General features: G+C 51.8%; 1 protein-coding gene across 2 annotated transcripts in view; it reads left to right on the top strand.

Annotated features, from left to right (window-relative positions):
- The window catches only part of HK1 (hexokinase 1), a 124,210-nt gene that overhangs the window by 65,064 nt on the left and 45,073 nt on the right, over positions 1-14,073 (top strand). For both annotated transcript variants that reach the window (XM_078434322.2, XM_060642552.3), the window contains one exon: positions 9,352-9,514. In XM_078434322.2, coding sequence (XP_078290448.1) covers positions 9,352-9,514 — 163 coding nt within the window. The remainder of the gene's footprint in view (positions 1-9,351; positions 9,515-14,073) is intronic.

Raw genomic sequence — 14,073 nt, 5'->3', positions numbered from 1 at the left:
AATCTATGGTGTCGGGCCCACCGGCAGTTGAAAGGGAACCAGCCGGCAGTTGAAAGGGAACCAGCCGTTCAGAAGCATACATCAGATGATAGATAAGGGCCCTGGGCTGCCTGAGGGCATGGACCTTGAAAAAGAGCCTGGGGAAAGTGTCTTCACATCCCGAAGGGGGCCTGTTTGCTTTGGGGTCCTGTTTGCTTTGGTGACGTTTGCACACACTTCTCTCACCTGCATCTCTCCCTGGGGAGGCTCGAAGGTGAGAATCTCAATTGTCCGTAGGGCTCTGTGTCCTTCTGGGCCTCAGCCTGGAGAGACAGACATTGTGAGGAGGGGGTTGAGAACCAGAGGATGCCTGGAATGCGGCATCCCTCATCCCTCGGGGAGAGGCTGTTGGCCCCACGGGGTCCCCATGAGTCTGAAGCGAGGGGCCGGTGCCGGGAGTTAGGGCTGGGCTATTCAGGGGAGAGGAGTCTCGGGCCTTATCTCAGCCAGCAAACCCTTCTGAGACCTCCCCGACTAGGCGTCACCGGAGGCCTTCCCGCCAGGCAGAGCGGGCACCCGGCCCAGCAGAGGAGACACACGGGGGGCTGTGCAGAGGACGCAGAGGGCCTGGAAGCATGGCCCCCGGACCCCGGGCACCCACAGTCTAGCCGGAGACACAGCGTGCGCACCTGTTGTTGCCGCTCCTGGGGAAGCCTCTCCCACTGCGATGTGTCTGCCAGGGCAGAGGGATTCCTGCGTAGTGGACAGCACCGGCCGAGGGGATGTTGAGCAGCTGGTGCAGCTGGTGTTGGGGGGGGCAGACCGTGGCATCCCCCTTGGAGGAGGTGAGTCTGGAGGTGGACTTGGGGAGAAAGAAGGAGCGAGGCACGGAGAGGCCCTTTACGGGCGGAACAAGGTGGATGTGTGAGGGAAGGGCCTTTGGGCGAGAGAAGAGAGAAGGGACCACCGCCGGGGCCCCGCGCTGCCTGAGGGCAGGCAGGCCGGCGCTGGGACAGGTGGTTCCTGTGCGGAACGCGGAGGGTGAACGCGTCTCCTCCTGCGGCCGTGAGGAGCTGAGCCGGAGCCGCCTCCCCAGCTGCCAGGAGCAGGACAGGCACGCGGGTCCCCTGGGCTGCCACCCGCAGCGGTGAGGTGGGGCTGGGCCCTGAGAGGCCGGGACCTTGGCGAGGGCAGGCACACAGCACCGTGGGGGATGACCTGAGGGTTCCCTCCCCTGGATCTTGTGAAGGCGGATGAGAGCAGGTCACACGGCCCATAGCTGGTGGAGACTGGACGACACGGGCCGTGCTGTATGCAAGGCCAGGGAGCCACGCTCCTTCTGAGAGGACGGAGCTGTGGCGTTAATGCCACCCACATTCCCACGTCTCCCTATGGGAAGACCCCGGCTGGGGTTCTCTCTGGGCGGAACACGAAAGCTTACTGAGGAAGAAGCACAGGACCAGGAACCAGGGACCACTGGTCACCCTGGCCATTTGAGGAACCTCTCTGGCCTCTGATTTTTCCTCAGGGTGTTGGAAGTGATGGCACCTGTCCTGCTTCTCTGGACAGGATAGTTTGAGGGCCAGTATGTGAAAGTGGGATGCAGAGTAGAGAGGTAGGCCTTGAAAGTTCAGGGCCACGTGAACATACCCACGTTACGGACGGAAAAACCGAGGTGCCTACAGGATACCAAAGCCAGAGGCAGACATGGGTGTCCACACCGCCTTGGCCGTGCCTCATCACTGAACCAGGCAGGGTCCTGAGAAAATCTAAGTATGGCTGTTAGTTAGTACACGTCTTTTTTTTTAATTGTTAATTTTTAAATTTTTATTTGTTTATTTTTAAAGTTTATTTTTATTGGGGCACCTGGGTGTGGCTCAGTCACTTAAGTTTCTGACTTCAGCTCAGGTCATGATCTCGCGGTTCGTGAGTTTGAGCCCTGCGTTGGGCTCTGTGCTGACAGCTCAGAGCCTGGAGCCTGCTTTACATTCTGTGTCCTTCTCTCTCTCTCTCTCTCTCTCTCTCTCTCTCTGCCTCTCCCCCACTCACACTGTCTCTCTCACGAAAACGAATAAGTATTAAAACATTTTTTTTAAAGTTTGTTTTTATTTATTTTAAGAGGGAGATAGCAAGCAGGGGAGGGCCAGAGAGAGAGGGAGACAGAATCCTAAGCAGGCTTTGTGCTGCCAGCACAGAGCCCAATGCAGGGCTCGAACTCATGAACCGTGAGATCATGATCTGAGCCAAAGTCAAGAGTTAGACACTTAACCAACTGAGCCATCCGGGCACCCCCTTTTGAAAAATTTTTACTGTTTACTTATTTATTTTGAGAGAGAGAGAGAGAGAGAGCGAGCATGTGAGAAGGGGAGTGGCAGAGAGAGAATCCCTAGTAGGGTCCATCAGCACAGAGCCCAATGCAGGGCTCAAACCCATGAACCCATGAGATCATGACCTGGGCCTAAATCAAGAATTGGACGCCCAACCAACTGAGCCACCCAGGTGCCCTGGTTAGTACAAGTCTGAAAGGCAGGTCCTGGAGGAAATAGGAAGGTGGGGTTAAGATTTCAGGGGAGGAAGTGTTTATGATTACATTCCCCACCCCCACTCCATCCCCCAGCTATGATTCCATTTTTGTAAAACGAAATAAAAAAGGCATGCGTTGTATATATGAGTGTTTAGGTAGAAAAACCGTTTGGGTGTATAAAGCTCTTAGCAGGGATTTCTCTGGGAAGATTGGGGGAAGACTGATGTGTTTATGTGTTGTGTGAATATTTAAATAAGCGTGTATTACTTATTGTTACTATGACTTACTGTTTAATAAAACAGTACAGTGTTTCAGAGGAGTTTTGCCAGAGTCTTTAATTTGTTGTGGTTTCGGGCGGATGGCCACTCTACCTTTATTAGTTCTCTCATCTATAGAGTGGGTCAATAATGTTTGGTAATCAGTGCATTTCTCTAGGTATTTAGGTAAAAGGAGTCAGGGACATGTGATAATTCGTTAGACAGGGCATGGAGAGAGACGGCCCCCCTTTTGGTCACTGGAACGGGAGGGTGGGAAATGTTATTTGATGTTTACCTTGTTCTTGGCACATGATTAAAATGCTCCTGGTAGCCCTCTGAGGTGAAAGCATTATTATCCCCCTTTAAAAGACCCAGCAAGGTTAAGTAACTTGTCCAAAGCCACACAGCTAACAAACGGCAGAGCCTAGGTTCAAATGCAGTTCTCTTCATCCACAGCACACATCCAAGAACACATCCACAGGTGTTCTTTATACCACGAGAAATAATGGAAATGCATAAAGAGAAGCCCAAAACGAGGGTTTAGAAGACCTGGAATCTAGACCTGGCTGCCACTTACAAACCATGAGACTTTGTGTGAGTCATGGTCTCAGTTTCCTCTACTCTAAAGTGGAGATAATGCCGTCCTTCCTGCCCACTTCCCTGGGCCGTTGTGGCAGAAGGGGAGCTAGTACCATCAAGTGCCTGCCTCATGCCGGGCACCTGGCATCCGTGAGCTCATGTCATTTCTTTCTGGGACATCCAGATGGGATAATGTATGTGAAAGTCCTGTGTATGAAGACAGGTAAACGTCTGACTCCATCTCAGCTCAGGTGTTATCTCAGGGTTATGAGTTCAAGCCCCACGCTGGGCTCCATGCTGGGTGTGGATGCCTATGAAAAAAAAAAAAAAAAAGTTCTGTGTATAAATTGCAAAATCCTCTGTAAATGTGAACCATTATCAAAATAACATTAATCACCCGGGCTGGTTCTCTCCTGAGTCAGCCTCCCTAAGAAAGAGAAGTGAATCTGGTGTTGAAATCTCGGCCCTGTCTTTAAGCAACAATTTTTTTAACCCTCCACCGCCAGCTCCTTTATTTTCTTTGCAAGTGGAGTGTCTCACTTGGAAAGTTTATTTTATTTTATTTTATTTTATTTTATTTTATTTTATTTTATTTTATTTTATTTTATTTTATTTTATTTTATTTTATTTTATTTTTTAAGCCTATGCATTTATTTTGAGAGAGAGAGAGAGAGAATGAGCAGGGGAGGGGCAGAGAGAGAGGGAGAAAGAGGGAGAGAGTCTCAAGCAGGCTCTGTACTGTCAGCATGGAACCCAATGTGGGGCTTGAACTCACGAGCCCGTGAGTCATGACCTGAGCTGAAACCAAGAGTTGGACGCTTAACCGACTGAGCCACTGAGGCGCCCCAGAAAGTTCATTTTACGGACCTCTGCTGGGCACCTTCAGTCACACTTGTTATTCTGCCTTGTGCTTGGTTCTTGTGGGAGAGTAGACGAGAGAAGGGGTGAAAAATTTCCATGGCCATACCACCTTCCACAGGGGGTCAGAATACCCGGGTCACCGGGGGTTACCGTGCCTCCTGGTATGAGGGCCTGTTCACTTGGGCATGTCTGGTCTTGAATTGTTTTTTTGGGCATGTTCTTTTGGGAGCAGAGGTGGGGCTGAGGTCAGGCACAGAGATGTTTGAGTTTAGCCCAGTGAGGGGCCACTGGGTTCTTTCCTTAGCCAGACAGCACCGGGCCGGAGGGGCTTGCTAAAGGCCGAATTCTCTCTTCTGGCCTCTGCTCCTGCCTCTGCCGCATTTCCAGCTTCTGGAGCTGCTGAGAGCTTCAGGCTTCTTGGTCTACATGAAGGATAATCCAGGACAAGTATTTGCACCCTATTAGGGCACCTTCCCTTCAGGAGATGGTGGAAGGTGCCTGCGGTCTGGACGGGGGTCCTTGTTAGTGTTGGCCTAACGTCTGCAGGACCCAGCCCACCGCGTGGTGTCTGGGATCCTGGCATTCCCACTCCCCCTGCCCCAGTTCCTTCCCAGTTTGACTGGAGTCCTGCATGCGTGCATCAGATACCACGTGTGAGAGTAGCCCCCAGGGGGCCCGAGGGTTCCTGTCACAGATTCCTGGGAGCCTCTGGCCTGTGACACACGTTCCGACGGCTGAGGCTTGCAGCTTGTGGCTTCCAGAAGAGGTTCTGTGCTGTGTCCTCCCGTCACCAAAATGTAGGGGAGGGGGTTGGAGGCACAGGGGGGATTCCTTGGGCCCCTGGATTTGGCCAGAGCAGCAAAGCGACACCACTTTGGAGGCGGCATCCTAAAGGAAGAGGGAGGCTTTGTGGAAGTGGAAGTGAGCAGGAGAGGGGCAAGGAGGAGAGGAAAGATCTGGAGAGGCTGTGTAGAGGGGATGGAAATAGAAAAGTTGAAAAGACCACAGACTCTGGCCAAACCCCCCAGGGCCAGAAGTTGCCCCTTTCCAAGTCCACACGTCTCTGCCCTCTTCTCCTCCTGGGCTTCTGGCCCCGCCTGAGAAAAGCAGCTCTCTTACTGGCTCTTGTGCAGAGCGCGGCCCCACCGAGCTCGACCTGACACCCTCCCTCCCTCCTTCTCCCCACTACCCATTCTCGGCCTCTTCCCCAGGTGGGCAGGTGCAGCCCAGCCAGCCGCCAGGCAGGGCTGGTCTGAACGAGGGGAACAGGCCCCCTGTTCAGGGAGGTGTTGGGCAGTCTGGGCCCCAGGGAATATCCCGCAGGTGTCTGTTGACGTGTGCTTCCTGGGCTGTGTAAAGGGCCCCAGTCCACGTGGTGTGGCCCTGCTGAGTCCTGCCCCCGTGTTCCCCGGCCGGGCCGTGTGGCCGGTGCCTGGCCAGCCTGCCCCCGGCCCCAGGATCTATGCTGGTTCAAAGGCCCCCCTTGAGCTCACGAGGACCAACGGGGACCAAGGGAAAGGGCTTCCCTTGGCATAGTGTCACTCACATGAGACCTGGGAGGCTACAAGCTCAGTACCAGCTCCACCCTAAATAGTACCTTCTTTTTGGCCCAGTTTCCACATCTCTTTTGAGAGGGGTTGTCCCACATATGATTCATGAACTTGAACCAGAGGAGAAAAGCCCTCTCTCCTCTGATGCTTGGGAGCTGGCTTGTCTTCCGTGTCCCTAGCCTGCTTCCTCCTTTGAGCTTCTGGGCTCTTTCTGGGTTTGGCGGGACCGTCCTAAAACATCTGGATTCTCAGATCAGTGTCCTTGTGCTGAACTGCACTTGGAGTCCGGAGGCAGGATGGCTGTGGAGTTGCAGAGAGCCCTGCCGTTTGTAGAAGCTTCTTCCTGTCCGGCTGGAAAACCTCAGCAACTTCGCTTGGGCTTGCCTTCCACAGACTAGGGGAACTGGTCTTTCCCAAGGGATGGGGGTTGATTATAGGGAAGAGTGGTTGACTTGCAGTTAGTTATGAGAGCTGACTCTTGGCTGTGTCTTTGAACCAGTCATTTTGCTTTTTGGAGCCTCCGTTTCTTCATCTGTGAAATAGGGCTTAAGAATGTCTCCCTCAAATGGATACAGAAGATGTGGTGTGTACACACAATGGAATATTGTACTCAGCCATCAAAAAGAATGAAGTTTTGCCGTTTGCAACAACATGGATGGAGCTAGTGTATGATGTTAAGTGAAATAAGTCAGAGAAAGACAAATACCATGTGATTTCACTCATCTGAGGAATTTAAGAAACAGAACTTGATGAACATATGGGAGGGGGAAAAAAGAGGGGGAAACAGACCATAAGAAACTCTTAATGATGGAGAACTGAGGGTTGATAGAGGGAGGTGGTGGGGGATGGGCTAGACGCGTGATGGGCGTTGAGGAGGGCGCTTGTTGGGATGAGCACTGGGCGTTGCACGTTAAGTGATGAATCCCTGAATTCTACCCCTGATACCAATATTGTACCGTATGATAACTAAGTAGAATTTAAACTGAAATTGGGGCAAGAGAAAAAAAAAGAATGTCTCCCTGATAGGGTTGCTTTGCAGGTTAAATGACATTCTTGGATATGAACGTGCTCGTTATACCGTGGGCCATAATATAAGTCTAAAGTATCATTCTAGCATTTAGCATTCATTACGTTCCTCTTTTGTGCCAGGCAACTGGGTGAGTTCCTTTCCCTAGGGAACTCACGTGTTTTAGCAGAGGAGGTGGACACATCAGTAAACACCATGTAGGGGGAGGAATGTGAGAGTTGAAGCGTGTCCCAAATGCTCGGGTAGCAATGTAACGATTATTGATTATTGCACGGTCTTGCTCCCGCTCACCCATTCTCTCCCCGGCAGACAGCCTGATCTCTCGGAGACACAAATCTCATTGCTGAATACTCGTTGAAGTCATCCCAAGGCTCGCTGTGCTGTGGGATCAAGTCTAAGTTTGTTAACGTGCTTTATAAGATCCTGCACAGTTCAGCTCCTGACAGTTTTTCTAGTTGCCTCACTTTTTACACTGTGCTCGATCCGCACTGAATTTATTTCTGTGCCTTGCACGAATCCCCCTCCCTTGCCTTTAGCCTGCACACGTGCCCTTGATTGTGCCTGGGTGCACACTCCGACATCACGCCTCCGGGAAGCCTTCTCAGTAGCCTCCCTCAGTGCTCCTGTGGCCGCTCACACACACTTGTATCGTGACTGCCTCTCCCCCTCCAGACTGTGGGTGCCGTGACAGCAAGGACTGCCGATCCGGTGCCAGCCTTGAGGCTAGAACAGAGTGTGTCTCCTCCTAGGGCCGGGATTCTGGCAATTTCTACTTTAGCTCTCTGTGGTTTCTGATTGCTCCGACCTGCATTGCTGTATCACAAAGGGGAAAGGAGAAAGTGGTTGCTGTAGAAGAGCTTGGGCGTGGGGGTGGGGGCAGGGTTGTCTCTGGCCGCGGAGGACACTGGGGGACTCCTGCCAATGTCCTGATTATTCGTGAGGCAGGAGACAGGCAGGGCTTGGGGGAGAACAAGGCAGGGAGACCAGAGTGAGAAGAAGGCTGTCCAGGCCCAAAATATGCAGAAATGACCTAGGGCTGGGGACTCCATGTCCTTGAGTCAGGACGTTTCCAGCCACCCTGCAAAGTGAGCACGAGATGCCATTCTCAGAAACAAATAAGCATCAAGGTCTTTTCAGCCTCACTGGGTCATAAATCTTGTCTCTCCACCCACCGGAAGCCTTCTGTGTGCAAGGCTGCGTGCAAGGCACTGGGAGGTCAAGGTGAATGGAGCAGACGCTGTAAAGGCGACAGGTGCAGAAAGCTAGGGTCCAGGCTATGCTCTGCAGAGAGATCAGTGCCGAGGGAGGGGTTCTCGCCAGTCCGAGGAACTCCAACATCTGCAGGAGGAGCTGAGATTTGATCTGCACCTGGAAGGATAGCTGGGAAGAGAAGAAAGGGCTTTGCAGTGGGAAAGCCCAGGGACCCACCAGGAATGGTGGAGGTGTTTAGGCCAGAGCTGAGAGAGCATGAAGCCACACCTGGAGAGTGTTGGGTGCCTTGGACGTGGGAGGACATTGCAAAGCTTTGAGCAAGAGAATGAATCAACCAGGGTCGCATTTCAAGAAGGTGGATGTGGCAGTGGCATACAGGATGGGCTGGGAGGGAGGGAGACTGAGGATGGAAAACCATTACGGTGAGTGACTGAGGAATCAGGAATCAGGAATGAGTCCAGACACATGGCTGTCAGGGCTTCGTATTGCCAAAGAGTCACCGAAAGAATGAATGGTGGGATAAGGCGACTTAGAGCTGAGGACGTCAGAGGTGCCCGATAAATACTTTTTGAGGGAATAAATGGGAAGGTACTATGAAGGAAGAACAACTGGTGACAGACACTTGAAGGAGCGTGAGGTTAGGAGCTTTGTAACTTTGAGGAGAATGGGGAGCCCAGGAAGGGCAGCAGGTTGGGTCAGTACTTGAAAGGACTTGGGCATATGGTCACGTTGGCCCTGGCCCATGGGCATGGGAGCCTGCGGGTTGTCTCCATACCTTCTGGGGATGGTGGGGTTGAGGTCTCTCTGCTCTGGGCTTGCTGCCCCATGTCCTGAAGGATTCCAGCCCTTTGGCCTCTGTTTCCACCTACCTAGAAATCATGCCCAAGGAAACCCACCAGCACCACTGTCCCCCATTAACGCCAACAGCTGATGTTTACTGGGCATCCTCTGTGTTCTCAGAACACAGCACCTCCATTTCATCTGATCTTAAAACTCACGTCTGTGAGCGAGGCTCTATTTATCATCTCAGTTTTTCAGTTGAGGAAATGGAAATTCACACAGCCGTTCAGTGATGGTGCTGGGATTTGAACCCTGTGTGGCTGGCTCTGGCACCCTCGTTCTTAATCTCTGTGACACTACTATCCATTTGAGGACGGGCCAGCCACTTTTCACAGAGGGAAGGAGTCATGTGGAGGAAGACCTGGGGCTCAGTGCATTTGCAGGACTTCTCTGAGCAACATGGCTGATGGCATTTGAATGACTTCCCATCATGTGGTCAGAGTTTGTGGGATCTGGATTGTCTTAGACAAGCGGGTGCCTCAGCCTTGACCTCACTCTCCTTCCTTCTCATCCTCCCCCCAGATTGACAAGTATCTCTATGCCATGCGGCTCTCCGACGAAACGCTGATAGATATCATGACTCGGTTCAAGAAGGAGATGAAGAATGGCCTCTCCCGGGATTTTAATCCAACAGCCACAGTGAAGATGTTGCCAACGTTTGTAAGGTCTATTCCTGATGGTTCAGGTGAGTCTCTCACCCAGAGATTGGGCTGTGAGGGCTGAATTCTCTGTGAAGACATCCTTCCTACTTTTATTCAATTGTTCATTCATTTACTCCTTCACTCGGTCGTTCATTAATGAATTCATTCGTTCATTCCTCCGTCTGTTCTCCCATCCATCCGTTCATCCATCCATCCATCTGTCCATCCATCCATCTAACGTATGCCTACCTACCATGTGCCAGGCACTGGGGATACCGTGGTTGGACAAGGCTGGCCTGCCTGCCCTCGTTGGACTGACAGTCTAGTGGCTTATGATAGGAAGGCATAGTGTATGTGGATCTTACAGATGCTGTGTGGGTTGCTTTTATGTCTCTAGAACATGAAAGGCTCCAGAACAAATAAAGAGTTCGTTTTAGGAAAATCTCTTCATCAGGGCACCAAGACCTCCCTTCAGAGAAGTAGCAATCCCAGTGGCCAGGTGGGGAGATTCAAGTCCCCATCTAAAAAATTTTTCTAGATGCTAAATCAAGGGAGCCCCTAAAGCAGAGAAGTGTCGAGGGGAGGTAGAACTGAAGGAAAAAATTCCCCTGTCAGTGTGCATCTGTGTGGTTCATGTCCCACAAGGGGGAGTTGGGAGCTCCCTGTGGATTGTCAGTACCCCTTCCCCGGAGCAGTGGCCTTAACTCCTGTGCTTGGCAGAGTGGAGGCTGGGAGGGCACAGCTTGGCATGCTCGGTGGAGGCTGTTCTGTCTGGCAGGGGCGGGTGCTGGGTCTGGCCCAGCTTGGCACACCCATGGGAATCCTTCTCTGAGTGGTGTTCTGTGCTCTAGTCTGGGGCTTACCTCCTGTGTACGAGAGAGGGAGAGAGATTGTGGGGAAGTCAAGTTTCTCTGGGGGTTGTGAGTACACACCCCGAGACCATGGTCCTCACACACGCCTGCTGTTTCTGCCCTGCTCTGGAGGCGAATTTTTTTTTTTTTTTGATGTTATTTTTTATTTTTGAAGGAGAGAGAGACTGTGAGTGGGGGAGGGGCAGAGAGAGAGGGAGACACAGAATCCGAAGCAGGCTCCAGGCTCCGAGCTGTCAGCACAGAGCCCGACGCGGGGCTCGAACTCACAGACCGCGAGACCATGACCTGAGCTGAAGTCGGACGCTTAACTGACTGAGCCACCCAGGCGCCCCTGGAGGCAAATTGAAAGCCTCGATTTGGAGCCTCTAGTACGCAGCCTGCAATGTGGATGTGAGGAAAGCTGCTGTTGCTGTTCACAAAGGACGGGCAGGTGCACAGCTTGTCGGAGCAGACTCGGCACAGTGGGAAAGGCCCCCTGTGCCTGCAGGGCTCTTTAGAAGTCCCGAATGAGATTCGGCTGCTGATGAAGGGCGGGTGCTCTGCTCTGTGGCCACAGGTGGGGCTTGCTTCCTGTACACATTGGCATTCGGATCTCTTGCGTTTCCTATTTGAATCCCGTTCCACCTCCGTCTTCTTGTTTTCCTTGAGGTGTTGGTACCAGCAGTTTTGACCTTTAAATAATGACTGAAGAAATTCTGGTCCTCAGTGATGGGACTGTGGTAGGCCCTGGGTTTTGTTCTGATAGCTCTGGCTTTGTGGTTCGCTCCTGCTTTCTCCCAGCTCCGGATGGCACCCACATCTGGGAGCATTGAGCCTTTCCAGGGTTAGTGGAGTTCTGTGGGAGAGGCATGGCTGTGCCTGCTTCCAGCTCAAAGAAGAGGGAGGGGAGGTAACGGGGGTGTGGGCAGTCCCCGAGGGCTGCTGCTCTGACTGTGCTTGGGAGAGCTCAGAAGGATACCTGATGCCCGCAGGGCACCTGATCCCATGTGACTGGCCCAGGGCTAACATATCCAAGGACCATATGTCATTCCAGGACCGAATGTCAGCAGGCAGTGCTCTCCCTCACCCTTTCAGAAACCATTTCCGGACTGGAGGGTCTTTAAAGGGTGATCCAGCTATGCTCGAGATCTAGCCGTTTGCCCCCATCAGCGACTTTTCAAAATAAGGCCCAGAATTCAGACTCGGGTGGGAAAAACACTGCGCAGGCCTCTCTCAGACACTCCTAACGGTTGCCAAGACGCTTAAGGCCCTGAGCAGTCCTGCAGGAAAGCAATCTGTTTAACCTGGCTTACCTGCCTTTCCCCCTCACCTTTGATCTTCTCTTCCGTATTTCATCTATCTTGAGACACTTTTTAATTTGAATGTCTCCGAAACCAGCGGTGCGTTGTGCTGTCGTTGCAACTTAGAAAGCATTATTGGTGGTGTTCATTCTTTCTTCGTGCCGCGTAAAACAATGATGCGTCTGACGGCAGTGTCCTAAGCGCGATGACACGTGTGGTAGGTAGTACACCACGCAGGGGGACACAGTCCTGGGGTTTGTTCCATGGGAACCAGCAGCCTGGGCCCCATACCTCCCTTTGAGTCTCTCTGTTCTCCATTGTGGACGGGGCCAACTGTTTAGGGCCTCTGAGAAGTGCTAACCGAAGGACGAGGAGGTGAAACCAAAGTCCTGAGGGACGAGGCCCCCCTTCCTGTGCGGGGCCTGCGTCTGCCCATTTGCACTCAGCACCTCTCCCTGCCTCACCTGTCCAGCCCTGCCCCCACCCCTTGTCTTCTGGCTTCTGCTGGTGGCGGGCGGTCCTTCGAGCAGACCTGCAAGTCCTGGGCTGGCAGCCGTGCCTCTCCAGTCCCTGCCTGTGGCACTGCATGGCATTTTCCTCTTACAGGGATCCCGGTCAGATTAGGCCCCACACTAAGGACCTCATCTTAACCTGATTACATCTGCAAAGACCTTGTTTCCAAATCAGGTCTCATTTCCGGGTCCCAAGGGTTAGCGCTTCGGTGTATCTTTTTGGAGGACACAGTGCAGCCCTAACACATCCTGTAGCCTTTCTCCTTATAACTGTATCTTCTATTCATGGTTGGGCTCAGTTCGTATGCCCCGGGGCCCACACTGCCTTTGGAACGGACCCCACAGCCCCACACAGGCATTGACATTGATGCCAAGGCCTCGCGTACCTGACCCCAGTCCACTCCTTGCCCCTTTGTGACAGAAGTGCTCCGCTGTCACCTCCCTTGCAGTCCTTTATCAACCAAGAACCAGGAGGTCCCCTGGAGTAGCCAGAAAGCGGGTCTCCTGGATAGTAAACCACGGCGCTGTTCCCTTTTTAAATGTTAATCACTGCTTCATCTGTATAATTAGCCAGCGACAGAATTAGCGGTAATCCCAAACCACTGAGGGATAAATTGGATTCAGCGAGGTGGAGAGACACCCCTGCCTGTTCAGGGTGATGTGACTTCCAAGTCAAAGGGAGAAACAAACCTTTCCTTTTCCTGCTGACCTTGACCCTGGGGGACTGGACGCAGTGTCTCGAAACTCTGCTGATTTTTTGGAAATGTATCGACACATTTTTATTATTTGTTTCTCCTTTGGACACTTTTTATGGGCAGTGGTTTTTCTTTAATTCCTCTTCAGTAATCTATACATTAATTTTTTTTTTTTTTTAAACCCTAAAGTGGCTTTCAGCTGCCGCGTATCCTTTCTGGAATAGAAAAGGTATGAATAATAAATAAAAGAAGGAAGATCCTGGGGCGCCTGGGTGGCTCAGTCGGTTGAGCGTCCGACTTCAGCTCAGGTCGTAATCTCACAGTCGATGGGTACGAGCCCCGCGTTGGGCTCTGTGCTGATGGCTCAGAGCCTGGAGCCCACTTCCGATTCTGTCTCTCCCTCTCTCTCTGCCCCTCCCCCATTCATGCTCTGTCTTTCTCTGTCTCAAAAATAAAAATAAACATTAAAAAAAAATTTGTTTTTAAAAGAAGGAAGATATTGTTGGAGCCTTTTTACTTTGGTGACTTAGCTAAACAGAGGTCCCTTTTCAGAGCTGCCAGTCCCGGGGATAGCTGGCCCTCTGTGTCTAGCTTCCCTCAGAAGACCTGGCTCACTCTGTGTCTTGTTCATGAAACCTCCCCTTTTTCTCTTCTTATTTATTAGTAAGGATACTGGAAAAATACCAATTTGATTGCAAGGCTTTTGAGGGTAAATTGAATTGAATATATTTCCCTCTTTCTGCCTCCTGGTTCCAAGCAGGCTCTTTACCCAAAGGATAAATTAGAAAATCTTTGATTTGTGGTGTGTTCACAGTTAATTTTTTGGACCCCCAGGTATACATAGAACTACTCTCTGGTCAAAGGAAAGAAACTACTCTCTCTGTTCCCATGGCATTTGGGCCGTTGCTTAGCTTTCTGTCTCTGTTCCCTTCTCTGGAAAGAGGATTGGATCATCTCAGAAACTCTCTCCCTCTGTGAAATCTGCATGTGTAGCATTCTGGTGGGTTTTTGATAAAGGTGTAGAACTCCCATCAAGTAGCTGGATTGCAGACCAGGAGGGAAAGCCCTTGTATCTCACGTACAGGCTCAATTTGTTCGGCAGGGCAAAGGTGGGCATTTCATGAAGATGGGGTTTCTGTTTGCCCTGTTCTCCATCCAGTGCAGGCCTGGGCTCGAGAGAGACATCTGTCCCCATGTTTGTTTCCCATGATGTGCGGGGAATAATGGCAGTCATTATAAAGTGG

Source organism: Panthera onca, chromosome D2 (genome assembly GCF_046562875.1).
Source record: "Panthera onca isolate mPanOnc1 chromosome D2, mPanOnc1 haplotype 2, whole genome shotgun sequence".
NCBI classification, from domain to species: Eukaryota; Metazoa; Chordata; class Mammalia; order Carnivora; family Felidae; genus Panthera; species Panthera onca.
The sequence above is the reverse complement of the archived record's forward strand: the minus strand, read 5'-3'. Positions and strand labels throughout refer to the sequence as shown.